The following is a 17,946-nucleotide window of genomic DNA, read 5'->3' as shown; positions in this document are numbered from 1 at the left end:
AACATGGACTTTAGCTTATAAATTAGATATGGTTTGAAGTCCTTGCTCCTGACAGACTGGTTTTTTTCTTTCCTGGAAGCCCTCTGGACAGGGGCGCTGCTGGCAAGGGAATTTATCTCTTGTCTCTGTCTCCCTGCTGATCCATCAGAGCCATGTCTGGACACATGCAAGGGGCCGTGTCCTCACCAAAATGCTGAGATTCTTTAACTGAACTGCAACCCCTGGGGGGATTTAAAGATGTGTGGATCTGGCTCTGAGGGACGTGGTTTAATGGTAGACTTGGCAGTGCTAAGTGTTGGACTCAATGATCTTTTCCAGCCTCAACTATTCTGGGATTCTACACTTCCTGAGAAATGATGGGCCGCTTACGTGGCTATCAGATTTTTAGAAGTCATAGAGTTCTTGAGATGAGGGCAGGCAGTCCAGACTTTTAGGGCCAACAAAACTACACAGATGTTACCTTTTAAGCCTTCAGATTGCAGAGGAGCCTCTCTAACTGTAGGAACGACCAGAATACAAGCAGAGAACTCTCAGAGACCAAGAGATTGCTCTCATCAGGGTTGTTGGTTTTATTTCAGGTTTTTATTTGTACCCAAATTGTGTCTTGAAAAATACACAAAACCTGAGACAAACATCTGGAGGGTGGGGCACAAAAAGACAGCCACAGTATGTACAATTCTTATAGTCAAATCTCTCTGTGCAGTTGGACCCCAGCTGTTCCACTGAGCTGCTCTGTACGCAGGGTAGCCAAATATCAGCTGAGCTTCACTGCAGCACCAGCACAGGCATTGTGTGTGTGGGATTTTGTTTCTCTTCCCCACCATGGGGAAAGGGCCTTTAGTTAAGAAATTCAAAGGCGATTGTCTTCTTTAAGTCCATTTTAAGCTCTGATTTATTCTGTCCCTTCATTGCAAAAACAATCTTGTCTCTCCATTGGGAAAAAAAAAAAGACGCAACTGTTCCAACTCAAAGTGACTTTGTGTGCATCCTCCTCCTCCTGAGTCATTCCCTGTGCCCGAGGGCTCAGGAGGGGTGTGTTCAATCACTGCTGATCGCCAGTTCTGTTCTCTGGATGCTTTTTGGTTGCGAAACAGGGTAGTTGCAGTTTTGGCCTGAAAAAAACTTCTGCACTTCCTTGGCATTGTTTGTGTACAGGATCCTTTTGACTCAAGTTTTGCACGGGATATCTCTGCTACCTGAACTGAACATTTCTAGAAATAAACCCATTTTACCTTGCATAAGTATCAGTTACAGTGATTCTGATGAGGTTTTAAAATTTTTTTTGCCATCCGAAGGTATGTTTTTAAAGAAGTAACATTGTCACAGTAACGATTTCTCATTGCACAGTTCCGGCTTAAGAATCCAGCTTTGCCATATTTCATGACAAAAAAAGATAATACTGAATTCAGCCTTCTGATTTTTTTTCTGCTTATTTAGCAGTGGATTTTGTAGTAGTACATCACTTCCTTCCTCTACGTGAATACTTTATGAACTTCTACCTTCTTTCTCGGTCAATTTCACCCTTCTGCTGAAGAAATACTACATGTCTTATGGAAAAAAAAGGCTTCTTACTCATAGCCCATGACACTTAGGAGTGAAAACAGAAGCTGAAGTTCCACAGAATCAAGTTTCACATGGTTTCCATCCTTACATTTCACAAAATAGGAGTGTCTTCCTACTTCCACATTTTGTCTGACACAGAGGGTAGTTAACCCCCACTCGTCCTTTCAGTTGTCTTGAAGGACAGCAGATGAGAGGCAAAAGATCTCACCGGGATCAACCATAATCTGATCCTGGAGGTTTTGTGAGCCTTTTATCCTGTCATTAAAGCAAACCCACACAACCCAAATTAAAATGTATATCCTGGCAGCACCAAAACTGGACTCCAAGAAACAAATGCAAAAGAAGACTTGCCACCTCAGAGTTTTGCTGCCCTTGGTTTTGTGGAACACCAGGATGTGGGACGTAAACAACTAATGCTTGGTCTGTCCTCACCTCTTGGTGCTTCTTTCCCCACGGGAAAGCAGGTGTCACACTGACCCCACAGACCTGTCCTGCCCAGAAAGGTCCTCTGGTGAGGAGAACATCCCAAAGACAAGGTTGGCTTCCCCTGTTACAAGTGCCAAAGCCCCAGGGGGACCAGGAGGAGGAAGGAGAGGGGAAGCAAAGGCAGACATAACACATCCATGGGGCTTCCGGAGGGAATCTGATTCTGCTCTGAAAAATTAAAAAAAAAAAAGAGAAAGTCAGGATGTAAGTGATGGCTTGACAAAAAAAGGTGTATTAGAAGTTTGCATGACACATTTTACATGAATGCATCGATGGAGGATTGTTTTTAAAACAATGGATTTGGGCTCATTTTCAAAATTCTCCTTTTGCGAGTCTGTACGGAGTCCAGACAAAACAGTCTCAAGGTAATGGGACAAATAATTTTTTCTTTTTCACAGAAAAGGTGCAGAAACTCAGCAACAATGAAAGCAACTTTTCTGGATGGCTGAGAATCCTTGTTTAAAATCCTGACAGAAAAGCACCAGCCAGCTGAATAGTGGGAGCTGTCCCTGTCCTTGGCAGGGGGGTGGGAACTGGGTGATCTTTGAGATGCCTTCCAACCCAAGCCATTCTATGATTTTAGGATGAAAATACATTTTCATTCTTCCTACTCGAGGCCCAAGGTAGATGTTTTGATTAAGAGTCCATAAATAATGGTAATAAATATTTAAAAAAATCTAGGTCACACACACTTTAGGTGTAGCAGCACTATGTGCCACTCTTGGTACAAAACCCACAACAGGTCACAGTTCACAAATTACCCTTGGCACAGGTGGTACCTTCAACCTGTGCTGGATGTAGTACACAAGTAAGATTTTTAACTTAAAAAAAACCCGGTAATTTTTCCCTGTAAGTGTTCCAAGTCCTTCTCTGTGAAGAACAGGCTATATATTGGTTTTTATAAACCTGAGAGCTATTCCTACTGCTGTGGTATCAGCTGTCACTATCTCACTGTAGTTAATTTGTCTCTATCCAGGGTTCTTCCCCCATGTTTCTGGAAGGAGTTTGTGATATTAATGTGTAGAGAGCAAGTAAACATCAGGTAGTCCTTAGTAATGCTTTGAAATAAATGTAGGGTTATAACAACAAGCCTCCTGGCCTTTTGTGTCTTCTTCCAGGCCCAGGCCCTTTCATTTTTCATTCAGAAAAAGTGTTAAACTAGTTTTCTTGACCTAGAAGGAGTCTTGCAAGACACTCAGAGCAAAAGTAAAATTTGACTCTTTAACGTTGCTGGGAAAAAAACATCCATGCAGCAAACAAACAAATACGTAGCCATAGTGAAACAGATGAAAATTGTTACTGCTTTATGTAAAAGTAGTATTTGTTGATCTGGTTGGCTGAAATGTGAGAACTGTTCCTGTATATAATGCCTTAGTTCCCAGCAGGTCGTTTTTTAATTTTCCCAAGTCCCGTCTGAAATAACAGCTAATATAAAACAGATTCCCTTTCTCTCTTTCTTAAGAAATTCCTGCAAATAAAAAAAAAAGGGGGGGAGCTGTGGGTGATTAAGTTTTCTTTAAAAGAAGTTGACAACAGGAAATATATTTTTCCTTTTTGCAAATGATTACACGTAGAAAGTTAGGCTTTTGTTCTTTCCTCATCCCCAAATCCCTCAAAGTCCTGCAGTACAAGAACCATCAGGTGTCAAAGGTGTGTGATTCAGTTTGTACTCCTATAGAAAAGTGAAACACTCCCCTTTGTCCCAATAACTTATTTATTTTTGTTCCTCAATGAAAATGTCTTTTCATTTTAAGAAATAGTTCATATTCAGGGGTAGTTGTCAGGAAGGTTGTGGCTGAGTCAAACATATATACAACTATCTCATTTTAATACAACCCACTTACATTTTGTTTTGAGAACCTTCTGCTGCTTCTGCATTAAGAAGTTTGACCCTCAATAATTTCTGAATTCTTGTGGAAGGTAACAGCTGGAGATATTCTAATTACTGTTCTATTTGCTTTTATAAAGTAATGTGAAAGCACATAATACCATCTTGAATTTAACTTCATGTTTTTTAAAGACCTTTAGGCCAGCTAGACTACCTACCTTAGGTCTAAAAATGAATATTTCCTGTACTTTTTCAAGTTGTTTTTTGCTCAGGAGGCAAAAGAACTGCTGTTTGTCTTTTTTTTTTCTTCTGTGTGATCATAAGATAAAGCACTGGAACATTTCTCTTTCTTAGTTTCTATTTGAGTTTATTGCAGCCTAATCTGTCTGTAACGTCATAGTGTTATCTTGTTGTATGTAATATAGTAATTGCTATGTAAAGGATCATATCTTCCAGCCCCATTGAGTAAAATAAAAATCGCAGCTGTTGATTTTATATGACAAAGTGTTATAGCTTTAATGCCAGTTTAAGATTTTGTAGCACTAATACGAATCATTTTGCTTGCAAGGAGGATTTTTAGGGAAGAACTTACTGACAATGGTATCTAGAAGCTGGACACTCCAGAAGTGTTTACAAATGACCTTAGTGTAGTTACTTCTCTGTAATTAATAAACCTAGATAATAGCATCTGCACCATGTTGCAATATTACCTTTGGATGAAATCTACCTTAATTTCCCAGAAGAGCTTATGTGGAGACTTTTTTTTTTTTTTAAATATTTATTAGAAAAAGACGCCCCCTCCCCACCCCCCCATCTCTTGATCTGGTGGTTTAGCTTTAGAACTACCTGAGAGGAAATTGTCGTTAGGTTGGGGTTGGTCTCTTCTGCCATATCTCAAATGAAAGGATGAGAGGAATCACTGAAAGAGTGGTTATAGGTATTGGAATAAGTTTCCCAGCCGGGTGGTGGAATCACTGTCTCTGGAGGGGCTCAGAAGGCACCTGGATGAGGCACCTGGGGACATGCTTTAGGCTTGATGATGGTGGTGCTGTGCTGATGGTGGGGCTGGACGACCTTGCAGGTGTCTCGCAGCCTGATGACCCTGTGATTTATTAATTCCAAGGAAATTTACAAAGGCCTTAACTCCTGGAATCGAGTGGCTTCTGTGTTACTTGTTTTTTAGTGACTTTTATGATGCCCACACTGGTGAGTGTCTTTATGGGCTGGAGGCTCCTGAAACTTCAGCATTCTTCTCTCTGCAGTAGGTCTGTCTCACGGGTGGAGATATTTTTCCCTCTCTGGGAGAGCTGTATTTTGCCAGGCTTAGTGAGAGAGAACAAGTACCCCAAGTTTACTGGACTTTCTCTATTCAGCACATTTTGCCAGTCTTACAAGTACAAAATAAAGCACAGGATAATCACTCAGACACTTAGCAAGTTAAGGAGTGTTGCCTTACCAGAAGGGGAAGGTGGCTCCTCAATCCTAGGTGGAACTGGGAAAAAACCCCACAATAATCAAAGTTAATTGTTTGAGCCTAGAACTTTTTCTGTTTTTCTGATAATTGATCTAAGGGTTAATGTTATTTTTTTTCTACATTTGTCAAACAAACTGAAAGTTTAAGTATGATCACAGAATTATATCAAAGACACCTTACTGTTCCCAAAATTTAGATGATGGAAACATTTCGATTCTGCATTTTTAAAATATCTTTTTTTTTCATTTTGAAAACAGCAAAACATTTCTCTTTGAAACTTTTTGAACAAACGTTATTTCACTTCACATTTTGAAAGCATTTTTCTATTGAGAACTATATGCATTAAGAGAAAGATAATAAAATGTTTATGTTATTTGCAAACAATTTTTTCTATATTAAGCAGAAGTAAATCTATGTGGTTGAGCATTATGAAAATTTCCAGCTGATTTATTCAAAAAAGACACCTTAGAAATGTATGATTTGTTTTGATGTGTATCGCTTATTTTTTTGATTTTCTTTTTCAGTTGGTCACCTGGTCAAATTCAATGCCTCATCCTTCTGGTGGCTATGCTTGTAGGTAGTTCAAACATGTTATCTCAGATATTGGGCATTATTCAAAGATGTATTTTGGTCTCACTCATTTTCCTAAGGAGGAAAAATAATAATAATTCTTGTTGCAGCTGTCTAGCCATGCCAGCAGATCCACATCTTCCAGCTGCAAGGGAAAAGGAGAGTAGCAACTGGCTGTCATTCCACTGGAAGGTCTGTGAACTGGACTTTGGATCCAATTGCCAGAGATTAAACTTCTTCACAGACCTACATACAAACATGTGAAATTAGCTCTCCAGTTCCTCTGGGGCAAAGTGGATCAAGGACAGTACAAATCCATAAAAAACCAAATGCTTCAATTTGGGGATATTATTCCTTAATGTTTCCTCAAAGAGAGAGGACAAAGAGGCAAGTGCCTTGCCTTTAGGAGTCCTGAAGTGCTGAAGCTTAACAAAGAGAATTTATCTTTTCTCTCTGACATATTCTTCCAACTAAACCAAGGAACAGAATGAAAGTGAGTGAAAAATTGCTTTAAAAATTGGAGAAATCCCTCTCAATGGCTGCCTATGGCTTATCAACAAGAAATGATGCCCTTGACTCGCTCCTCTGTAGTAAAAAAATCTTACCTGATACATTGAGTTTAATTGTAGATTTCTTTGTTTGATGGTTCTCAGTCTGTCTGTAGATGCAGGAATATTCAGCATCATCCTGTAACTGGACATTGGAGATCTTTAAGGAAAGGTTGCCATACTTCATCTGGTCTGGAAAAAGACTGGTTCTGCCGTGGAATTTTTTGTCTTGGCCCTCCAGTGAATCCTGCCCATTCTGAAAGAAGTGCACCAGCTTCTTGGTGCCAATCTGCCAGTAGAGCATTGACTTGGAAAGCTCTCCAAGGTGGGTGGTGTTGCAAGGCAAAACCACAGTTTCTCCAACAAATGCATGGCACGTGGTGCCCAGCTGACCTGGAATAAAACCCAGACAGTTCCATCAGTGTGCAGCAGAGATAGGGGCACCAGGTTTCCTGTAATTTGGCTTCACCACACCATCACTGCCACTCTCCCTCCCAAGCCCTCATGTTTCTAGCCAGGAGGGCCATGTGTGCTCAGAGCCCAGCCAGCTGTGCAGCAGGACAGATGTTGATATGTGCAAGTTGTCTCTAATTTGTAAGTGTGGGTTTTGCTTGTTTCCACGTGTCCCCTTAGCTGGTGATTTTTCTTCCAGCTTTTGGGGATCTCAGTCTTTGGAATTAGGTGTCTGATTTGACTTTAATTAATAGGTGAGTTCACAAGAGGAAAAGGGGATGCAGGGAAGTGGGGGTGGGCAGACATGGTTAAACAAGTTCTGGTTTTGTAGGAAGTCTGGCTGAAAAAAAAGGAGAAGTGTGAAAACAGTGCTAGACCAAGAGAAAAACCCTGGATGAGTTTGGTCTCCCACAACTCCCCTTATTTGGCTAGCAGATCATGATTCTCAACTTGTAAATAATGTGCTGCAGGCTCCCCTCCCCCTTCAACTCCAAAATCTTGCAGAGGGTCTGACAGAAAAGGGGGTTTTTTCTGCAGGTCTGACTTGGTGCACTCTTGCTGATCCCTGTCTGGAGGTCTCTCAGACTCTTCGGTGTTAATCTCCAGCAGCCAGAAAGAAGATTCTAAAGTGTCATTCCCACTTCAGAGAAATGGTTTCTCCAAGACCTTGGGGAGACTTGGTGGGTGTCTCTGACATTGTTCCCAATCTTCCCAACATTCCCAACCAATTGTAGCACATGCAAGAGCCAGGATGAAGGTATCCTGCAGGTGAGGAAACAGGGGCACAGGCAGGGTGGGCAGCCAGCTGCACCCCACTTACACACTCTGTTCATTTAATAACTCTGATGCCAATTATTTCTATACATCCTTCCAAGTTGTCTGGAAGCACATTAAAACGTGCAAAAATGGGTGAGTTGGTCACTATCATGTAGGACAATTCCTATCAGATTGTAGTACTACATTTTCTAGGGGAAAATTGGGTTATGGAAGAAGGTTTTTATGTATTTATAAAGCACGAACAACTAGGTATTTCCAGCACAGAATGTGGGCTTAAATTAGCACTCTGACCAAACCTGTTGCATAAAATAATATTATAAATTAAAATGCAGATTAATTCATTTGGAAGAAAAAGTTATTCCCAGCATGGAGCAGAACAAAAGCAGGGTGAGTCTATGATTGCACCAAAAAGAAAAGTTAAAATTCATTGTGAACCAACTCAATCTGCTTCCATGGTCAAAGTTCTGTGAAGCATAAGGAGCAAGTAATCAGACTCAATATTGAAAAAAATATTCTTGGTTGCAGTGGGGTCATTTCTGTGTTCCTGGCTTGCATCAGCTCTCCACATATGTCAGGCTAAAGACCAAAGAGAGTCCCAGTTTCCCCTCTAAGTCAGGGACATCAGCCATGGCTCAGCTTGTCACATGCTCAGGCCTGTTTCCATATCAATCAGCCTTCTTTGATGTCACACTGTGTTTATCCAGACGTGAAAGCAGAAGGAAATGCATGATCCAGACAGCTGAATCTCAGAGCCAAGTAAATGTCTTCGGTTGTAACTCTTACCACCACACATCTGCTTTTCTTTGGTTTTCAGCTGTAAATCCCAGTCCAATTTGCCCAGCAATGTCAACTTGTCGCTGAAAAAACCACATATCTCAAGAGTTTTTTCTGGTTAGTGGTGAAATGAGAATCCCCTTGCCGTGTGGAGACCTGAGCCATTTGGTCATTATGCTTTGGCCATGATAAAAAATTCTTCACAGGGTGATTTGACTTGGCAACAGGCTGCCCAGGGAGGTGGAATCACCACCCCTGGAGGTGTTTAAGGGAAGTCTGGATGTGGCACTCAGTGCCATGATCTGGTCGACGAGGTGGTGTTTGGTCATGGGTTGGACTTCATGACCTCAGATGTCTTTTCCAACCTAATTGATTCCGTGGTTCTGTAATTTTCAGAATGTATCAGTTGCTGACCAGTTTTTGCTTCTCAAAGGGCTCTTGAATTATAAGAGAGCTCAGCCTCCACTGTACTGTGCCCTCACTGCCCCAGCCTGTCTCACCCTGCAACCTTCAGGCGCTGCAATTAGTGACATGCCCAGGCAGGGCCATCAGCTGTCCCCAGCACACCTCAAGGGGGATGAAGGAGGATGAAGGAGGGGAGGGAGCAGCCTGAGCCCCTTCCCTGAGCTGTTTGGGCCTGGAGAAAAGCTGTGCTCAGCAGTGTCCCTGAGGCAAGGCCATGTGTGGAAGTAGATTGTGGTTCCGGCTGACCGTGGTCAGGAAACCACAGAGGGAGATGAGTGTGCCTGAGGCTGCTGCAGGGGGGGTGGAAGGCAGGGGAAGAAAGGAGCCTCCAGAAGATGAGGGAGAGAGACTTTTCTGGTGGGAAAAGCCCTGTCTGCAGGGTGCTATTAGGAGAGAGAGTGCTTGCAATGCATGGTGTTGCACTTGGATGAAGAACAGGCCATAAGCAGAACGTGTAGCTCTATTCAGAAAAATGGACAAGGATCTTCTTAATGAGCAAATGAGGGAGAAAGGGTGTGGGTCCTGTCTCCTGACTGTGCACACCTGTACATTTGATACTGGTTTTGGAAGGTGTTTGCTCTTGATTCTTTTTCTGAAGGCGGAGGACACCAGTATTTACCATATCTGAGGTGAGCCATACCCATTCCCTCTCCTCCATGAGGATGTACAAGCCTTGTAACACTTGTGAGGACTAAAAACACCCGCAAGGTTCAACCCACCCTGCCCTTTTCGCTTCCAGCTGGCAAAACCAGAGCAGGAGGAGGCAAAAAAGGAGGCACTGCTGAAGCTGGCTGGGATAAGAGCAGGCAGCTGAAATCTGCTTTAATGAGTTCTTTAATCAGCCCACAGCTGCAGGAGGGCTTTTGTAGATGGGGAGAACAGGCTTCTGGGGGTAAGTCAAGTATGTGTCCTTACAGAAGCCAGTCTTGAGAAGAAGAGTAAAGTCATGGTGAAGGTTGGTGATGCTGGTAAGCTTCTCACTGAGGCTGCTGCTGCAGGAGATGTGGAAGCAGGAAGCTCCCTGCCCAGAAGACTGAAGCAGCTTTGTGGTGGCAGCTGCTACTAAGGTATATAAATCAGGATTAATAGTGCTCATCTTACCTACCAAGTGAGCTTTGCACATGGAAGGGGCAGTTCTCCATCTTGGAGATGCCACACAGCTTTCACTTGCAGTTGTGAGGCTTGAATGGAAAGTAGGATTAGTTTATTTTGTAGATTTTTTTTTTTTAAAAAATGTGTTTTAAATATTGCTGAAATGTTTAAGCCTGTTAAGATGAAGTCGAATATGACAATTTAACCAATCTGTAAGATTCCTATGAGAAAACACTCCTGCTTCAGCAATCAGAGTGTGGTGCAGGGAAGCTCATGAAGATTGGGCTTTTTTGTTCCCCCTTGTTTTCTAGGTGAAGTGTAGCATCCTTAACCACCGGAGTGTCTGGCAAATATGATGCACTTGTGGGCAAACAGAGGAGTCCTGACCACACACAGGCCTTACTTCTGCTGAGTTTAAACATCAGTAAGGGAACTGCACCTTGTATAAAGTTCTCTCAGCAACATGTACTAGTTTGTCCTTTTTATGGGGAAGATGGTATCTAATTCATGTAATGCCATTAAGTCAACTCTGCTAGAACTAAGCAGATTAGTCGGCTGGGGGTTGTGAAGGATGAGATTCCAAGTCATCTTTAATATTATGAAAATGGTGGGGTACTTTTAAGGATGTGTCAGGACATACCTTATCGGGAAGTGTTTATGGGTCTGAAACACCTAAATTTGAAAACCACTTCCTTTGGATACAGAGGTTTATCTGAGGGTTACAACCTGTATTTGCAAACCTTGGACCGTGATGAAATATATGCAAAGCAATGCATTCATTTGTTCAGTTTTGCTCCAAGATTCTTTTTGCAGCTTGTGTGTTCGCATGTAAATGCCTCTGCAAATTCCTAGGTGTGCACTGTGGTATATTTACCTCTGGGCAGAAAGGCAAGCAGTAAGCAGGCAACCATCCCGAGAGCAGTCTCCCTAATGAGAAGGAGAGAGAGGAGAGAAAGGTCAAATGCTTTGTTAGAATGCTAGAGCAGAGATCAAAGACCTTTTCTCTGGTGTGATTTATGCCATTTCCCCCAGCTCCCTCATCTGTGAAGGTAATTTGGATATGAAGCTGGATGGGTTAGAAACCCTGGCTTGTTTTGCCATCTGGTCTTGGTTTGGGTTTTATCTCCTGCCTGTAGAACTGAGGTTTCTCAGTGTTCATGACGGGACAAGGCTTCATTTGCCAACATCAGACCTGTACTTCCCTCTTGCCTTCTCATATGGACAATGTTAATTGCATCTATGTAGTCATAGTTTGATCTTGAGATTATTTTCTGTTGGTAACTAAATGAAATTCCTTCTGCTCCCAAACTTCAGCTCCTTCACAGCCCAAGGAAAGGCATAGCTTACCATTTCATTTTTGTGCCTCCCAGGCCTTGGGAATTCTGTCCCTGTCAGGAGCTTCACTTCAGCTGCTACTTGTGTCTCTGCAAAAGAGTGAAAGGCTCTTAATTTTTGTTGTTAGACGTGTTCCTTATAAGAGAGAATAGGTTATTTACTGGTGCTTCAATTGCTGTTTTCTTTCAATTTGTGTATGTAAAACATGGTGTGTTATTATATAATTTACACTCTGTGCATGTAGATTCACTGGGTGATTGCATTCTGCATACACTCTTGCAATACAAAGAATGTATTTTTGTGTGCAGGACGGATGTGAGTCACAAGCCCTGCACTGACTAGCCTTCAGCTCTCAGTCCAGTGGAGGGATTCTTGTTCTGCAGCCAGCTGAGAGCAAAGAAACTGGAGAAACCTGATGGGTGTTGTATTTATCAGGAGGTGTAGGCACCATCCTGCAAACTGCCAAATACCACCAAAGCTGCACATGGATCAACAAAATAATAAGCCTGTAAGGAAAAAGAAAAGAGTTTCTTTGAGGAGGCTTTTAAATCAGGTACTTTCCCAGGGAAAAAAATCCAAAATGGAGCAGGAGAGGAGATGGGAACGAATGTGAAGTTTGGGCTTCCTTTTTTGATCCTCATGGGATCTCACAGATTAGGGAGTACAAATATCTGAGTGATTGTTCCTCTCTGTGTGCTCCAGAGATAATGCTGATGGTGGAAGCAGTGGTTCAGCCAAGGTTCTCTTCCCACTGAGGACGCTCTGTGGGGGAAGTTGCTGGTGCTGTTCTCCTGCCAGTTGCTCCTGGCACAGTGTGGCTTCCTGGGGTGAGCAAGACCTGCATTTCTGTGTTCTTCCCTCTCGCCTCATGGCCAAGCCCTGGTTATGAATTGTTCAGCAGCCCCTCCCTGATGCTCAGTGCAAACCATCCTTGGCTTCTTTGACATTAACAGTGTGTCCTGCCTGTCTCTGCTGGATTCCTGTGGTTACCTCCCTCCCCACTGGAGGAGGTTAATATTCCAGGCAATGGTGTATATTTAAGGAAGCTTATTCCATATTTGTTTCCTTCCTGCCTATCTGTTGTCAATGAAACTGAAGCACTGATGGTCACTCCTATCACAGAATCATTTAGGTTGGAAAATACCTCTGAGACAGTCTAAGCTTTGTCTGATCACCACTTTGTCAGCCAGACCAGAGTGCCACATCCAGTTGTTTCTTGAACACCTCAGGGGTGCTGACTCTGCCACCTCCCTGTGCAGCCCACTCTAATACTTAACAACCCTTTCTGTGAAGAAATTCTCCCAGATGTCCAGCCTGAACCTTCCCAGATGTAGTTTGAGGCTGTGTCCTCTCATTGGTGGTTGCCTGTGACAGAAGAGTTTATCTGCCCTCTCAGCCTTGTGCAGAGGTTCCAGTCCACAGAAGGCTGCAAAAATACCTGGACCAAACCTGTTCTGCTGGGCCAGAGCTCCACACCAGCCTCTCCTGTCAGGCAGCAGCAAGGTCTGTGCCCATGCTGAAGGTGTCTGGCCTGGCACCTGCTGCTCTGTTGTACTGTGGCTGTGTCCACTCTCTCTGTACATTCAGGTGGTCCTTATGATAATCTCCTTATTCAGAAACAGCTAAAGATTTTGGCTCGTGTTGCCAGCCTACAGGCCTTTCTAAAGGTGCTGTGGCAGCAGACAGAGGTGACCCACAAGTCAGAGCTCCTGAAAGTTGTATCATTCAACTGGAGGGTCAGTCATTTTCTGACAGTTTTGATTCTGGCTCCAGGAAAACATGAGGGTGGTGGTTGTTCCAGCAGAGCTGGTTTGTTTGTGTCCCTGCCTTTGGCTGGCTTGCTCCCACAGAGTCCCTGTGGAGTTTCTGGTTCTCACAAATGCCTCTTCGGGAGTTTTGGACTGGAGAGTGTTTGAGATCAGAGATGAAATACCAAACTGCGCCTGAATTGCATGAGAATGTTGAGCTCTCGCCATCCACATGCTGATGCTACTTCCCTTCGGAAGTTAAGCTTGTGCTTAAATAATAAAAAGAGAGCAATGCAGGTCTTTTTTTAAGGAAGTAGACTTGAACCACAGGAATGGTTTCAGATGGGTCTAGCAGGAGCACCTGACCCTTAATTTTGCTTAATTCAGTGCTGTTTAGTTGAAATAACATTTCTTTCTGGTTTGAGCTGACTTAAGTTGACACTCCTACTACCCTAAGGAGAGATCTCTTCCTGTCTGTTCAGTTGAGCTGCTTTAAAATATTTCATGCACCATGTGGATAAGCACTTAAAACAGTTTCTATTTGATGTTTCATTTTTCTTATTTTCCATTTCTGGATTAAATGAAGTGGAAGTCTGGAAACTAACAGCTTTTTCTTTGTCATTTTTTTTTTTCAAATTTAAAATTTGACCCATTTATTGTTCATTTAAATCAGCTGGAGGAATTATTTAGGACTTTTTTTTTTTCCCCAGAGGTTAAAATAATTAACTGAGTAAGGCTTTGCAATGAATAATCACTTCCTGAAGAATTCAAATGCTAATTAATAACTCTTTAACATGCTAACCCACCTGAAATAACTAATGCATTGGGTGCAATAAAAATATATTATTAAAATGTAAAATGTATGATTAAATAGTAAAGCATATGATTAAATTGTAAAATTGTGATCTCCTTGACAGTCTTTGTCATCCAACTTTTGCATCATATGTGTAAGACCATTTATTGAGCACGATAGCTTAGCCTGCAATAAAATTAAATTAATCAAGCAGTGAAGTGACCACATGTTCCAAGCAGAGTAGCAGGGCCTTGTGTCCCAAAGCAAATGGATTCCAATCGTCCCTTTCCAATGCAGGAGGGTTGGGATAAGAAAGGGTCTAAATGCTGCTGTCCAAGGCTTAATGCTCTTAAAATTCTCTCTGTGTGGTGACCATGGAATGTGACACTGATATCAAAGTTGCTGTGAACCAAGCAGGCAAGACAGACTGAGGGAATTGATTTGTTTCTTCAGCTCTTCCACTTCTTCTGGCATCATCCAGCACAGGGCACTGAATGAATGGTCATACAAGGTGGAGCAGGCACCAGCTGGAGAAGGCAGTAGTAATTGTGAAGGGATTAGCCAAAATCACCTAGCAGATGAATGAAGGCTGCTGCCAAGGTGGAAACTTCTCATTGTGCACCTGGCAAAGCTTGGTAGCTTAGTCATTGGTAATATTTTCAAGTACGTATTTTATTCCCGTCCCTACCTTGCATGCCTTTGGCTTTTGAAAACAGATGTATGCGAAGTGACTGTTACTGGTGTTTGTAGGAGGGTGGGGGAGATGCCTTTCTCCACGGCTCTGTGAAATCCTGAGTGTACCCTGAGCTGAAAAATGCCACCTTGCTATTCCTTACCCACATCAAGGCAATTTTCTGTCATTTCTTCAAATGCTCTCCTCTCATGTAACCACAGTAACAGTCCTTTTACCTTTGGGTAAAAGCCATTAGTTAATAGAAAGCTAATGAGTGAGTCTGCAAGTGGAAATTACAGTCTGGTTTCTTAGAGAAAGTTTTATGATGTAACAGCCTGTACCGAAACCGGGCAATTACTTCTGGTCTTATCTGAAAGCAACCTATAAACAACATGAAGCGTCATGTACAAGCCTGCCCTGTAATTAGTTCAAGGAGAGAGATTTAAGACACCTTGGAGAAGAATACATGCTGACACTTAATAAAAAACAATAGTGGCTTCCTCTTCAAGAGTTCTAGGTTTTGAAATTACCCTAATTTGAAAGCAGTCTTCTGGAAGTTTGTGAGTGGTGGCAGTGAGTGTTTCTGTAGCCACCCCTGTGGCTCAAGGCAGTAGGAAAGAGTGTCCTCTGCTTCCCTGGGGCACTGCCTGGGGCTTAAGGCTGCAAAGTATGCCCTAGTGACAGCTGAGTCTGGGATTGGGATCCTTCAGCCCTGCTGTTGGTGGCTGGCTTGGTTTTCACAATTGTTTGTTTTAGCAAACTTTATAGGGTTGTAATTCTCTGAATTTGCCCTTATCTACTGTGTGCACTGGGGTTCTGTGTACTCTGTCCAGGCTCCCTCCCTGTGCTCCAGACACACCAGCCCAGCTGTGGAGGTGGTGGGTGGGGTGCGGCCTTTGGGCTTCCCGGTGTTTTCCCATACTGCTGGAATTTCCCATTGCCTGTCTAAGGCTTGTTTTGGGCCACAGACAGGCTCTGGGGACTGAAAGATTATCGAAGGCATCTCTGATCTGAAAAGATTTTCCTGACTGGGGATAAGGAATGAATGAGTGATAGTGCATGGTTTGCTCCTGGTAGAAAGCTGTAGAATCAAAGAACCATTGAAACTGGGAAAGACGTTTAAGATTAAGTCCAGCTGTCAACCCAGCACCACCACGGTGTTCACCACTAAACCATGTCCTCAAGTGCCACCTCTCCGCGTTTCCTGAACACTCCCACAGATTGCAACTCCATCATTTCCCTGGGTTTACAACCAGTGCTTTACAACCCGAATTTTTTCCTGATATCAAATCTAAACCTCCCCTGGTGCAACTTGAGGCCACTTCTGGTCCTGTCACTTGTTGTCTGGGAGAGGAGGCTGGCCCCCACCTGGCTACAGCCTCCTTCAAATAATTGTAGAGAGTAATAAGATTTTCCCTGAGCCTTCTTTTCTTCAGGCTGAACATCCTCAGCTCCCACAGCTACTCCTCACCAGACTTGTGGTCCAGAACTTTTCCTACCCCTGTTGATCCTTGTTTGCTCCACAGTACCACATACAGGTATTGCAGCAGGGACTTAGAGCCTCTCTGGCTTTTAAACAAATCGCTTTGGTAAGGAGAAATTTATCTCTGTGTATGAAATAAAATGCGTAGGGAAAGCAGGAGTTTCAGTTTATAATGGATCAGTTTCCAGAATCCAAACATAAACATCTTCCCAAGGGTTAGAAGGAAAATAGCAAAAACTCCAGTGGTGTCTGGCCAAAAATGGACTGTGTATGACCTCGCACACTTAGCAGACTGGAAGCCTCAGGAAACTAGACAGTGTTTTTGATTTCAGAACAGTTGTTCTAAATAGCTGTCAGACTAAACTGAAGTAGTCTGTGGCTTTGTGAAATGGGAAGGGTTTGGTGGCTCAGGGGACTGATGCTAAAAGTGACACGTTTCGTTTCAAGTTTCAGGGGGAAGGAAGCACGCTCTTGGTATGCAAGTGAACAGAATTCAACCCTGAGCAAATGATGCTTCAGTCTTGTGGGTATTTGGTGGTTTTGTGTTAAGTCTGGTCTGACTGAATTCTCAGATGGTCAAGATCCATGGCATCTGTAATTCCAGCTGTTATTTCTGAAAGATTTTGTGTCTGCCATGTGCTCGTTTCCCTTGTGTGAAGGCAAATCCAAGAAGGAGAAGGATTTTTTGTACTCAGATCCCAGATGGATGTTGTGTCACTGCTGCTTGTGGGGTCATAGTTTGGCAGTTTGGCATGACATCCGTCTGTAATTTTCAGTAGTGGGCCCTCACCCCATTCTCTTAAAACCTGCTTTATTCTCTGTGTGAGATAAGTGCCACATTGAGCATTTAGCTTTTCAAGAGAACGCTGGTGCTGTATGGCAGGGCAGTGCCCTTCAGTTGCTTTCTTCGTGTTGGAAAGACTCTTGGCATAGGGAGGAAATCCTTCGCTCTAAATCCCTCGCAAGTGTTCCCAGCCCCACCTATCCCTGTCTTGCCTGTCCTAAGCCCTCCTGGGATTGAGTTCTGCAGATCTCACATCTCAGGAGGCACAGCCTAAGCAGCAGGAGATGTATCCCCTCCTTTGCCTGACCTCGTGCTCATGGCTGAGACTTAGTCCTTGTAACTAGTGCTCTGTGGTAGTCTCATGCCCTTTGATGAAGCTTCTGGAATAAGACCAAAAAAGCCATTGTTCCTTTTTGTAAAGTCCTCCTGACAGCTCCCACAAAAGTTCTTCTTTTTCTCAATTCCTTTTTGCTTTTCTGAGAGTTTCCACTGCTCTTTATCTTCCAGTTCCAACAAAATATTTTTTTTTTCCTCTTTTGGTGAATAAATTATTCTTCTCAAAAATAAAGATCTCTTCTTTCAAGAGATTAGTTATGGGAAAAAGGCATAGGTGTGTGAGGCTTTGCCTTTTAGGAAACTGTAGCCTAAAAAATGTAGCTCCCAAGTGACAATGTAGAAAGAGACAAGGATTCATTCAGCTGAATCTGTGTTATATATTTTTTTTCTTATTTTGGAGGCAGTTCCTGCCTGGACATCTGCTTCTATTTATCTCTGTATAATGGTTTATTTTACTGTTGTTTAGCCAACAGTGGTATTGTAGGCTACAATCTTAACATGGAAATAAGGATTTAATTATTTTTTCTTCACTGGGGGCTTTTTTTCCACTGATATCTGCTCAAACTAACCCTTAAATCAGTGGTATTGCCTGACTCTGGCGTACTCAACAACGAAGCAGCTACGATGATCCTTAGATTAAATTATGTCAAGAGTCCTGGAGGATTATTAATTTAACTGATATGAGCGAAAATGTTTGGATTAATACATCACTGACCAATACTAATACTTCTAAAGGAGATGATCTGGAGAAAAAACCTTATGAG

The 17,946-nt window shown here is 42.7% G+C and overlaps 1 protein-coding gene across 3 annotated transcripts in view; it reads right to left on the bottom strand.

The window, feature by feature from the left end:
• Nucleotides 1-554: 554 nt before the first annotated feature.
• Nucleotides 555-17,946, bottom strand: part of LOC136285640 (V-set domain-containing T-cell activation inhibitor 1-like) — a 31,157-nt gene continuing 13,765 nt past the window's right edge. Inside the window, exons 3-7 of one of the 3 annotated variants that reach the window (XM_066177068.1) lie at nt 11,378-11,454; nt 10,905-10,957; nt 6,527-6,862; nt 5,334-5,369; nt 555-2,217 (exon numbers count right to left, since the gene is read on the bottom strand). In XM_066177068.1, the coding sequence (XP_066033165.1) occupies nt 2,114-2,217; nt 5,334-5,369; nt 6,527-6,862; nt 10,905-10,957; nt 11,378-11,385 (537 nt within the window). In that variant the 5' untranslated portion in view covers nt 11,386-11,454 and the 3' untranslated portion in view covers nt 555-2,113. Of the gene's footprint in view, nt 2,218-4,706; nt 5,200-5,333; nt 5,370-6,526; nt 6,863-10,904; nt 10,958-11,377; nt 11,455-17,946 lie in introns of those variants that run through there. The other 2 variants (XM_066177071.1, XM_066177070.1) reach the window with 2 other exon arrangements.

Source organism: Chamaea fasciata, unplaced genomic scaffold, assembly GCF_029207755.1.
Source record: "Chamaea fasciata isolate MVZ Bird 193981 ecotype frontalis unplaced genomic scaffold, bChaFas1.0.hap1 SCAF_2, whole genome shotgun sequence".
NCBI lineage: Eukaryota > Metazoa > Chordata > Aves > Passeriformes > Sylviidae > Chamaea > Chamaea fasciata.
This window is presented reverse-complemented; position numbering and strand designations above follow the sequence as displayed.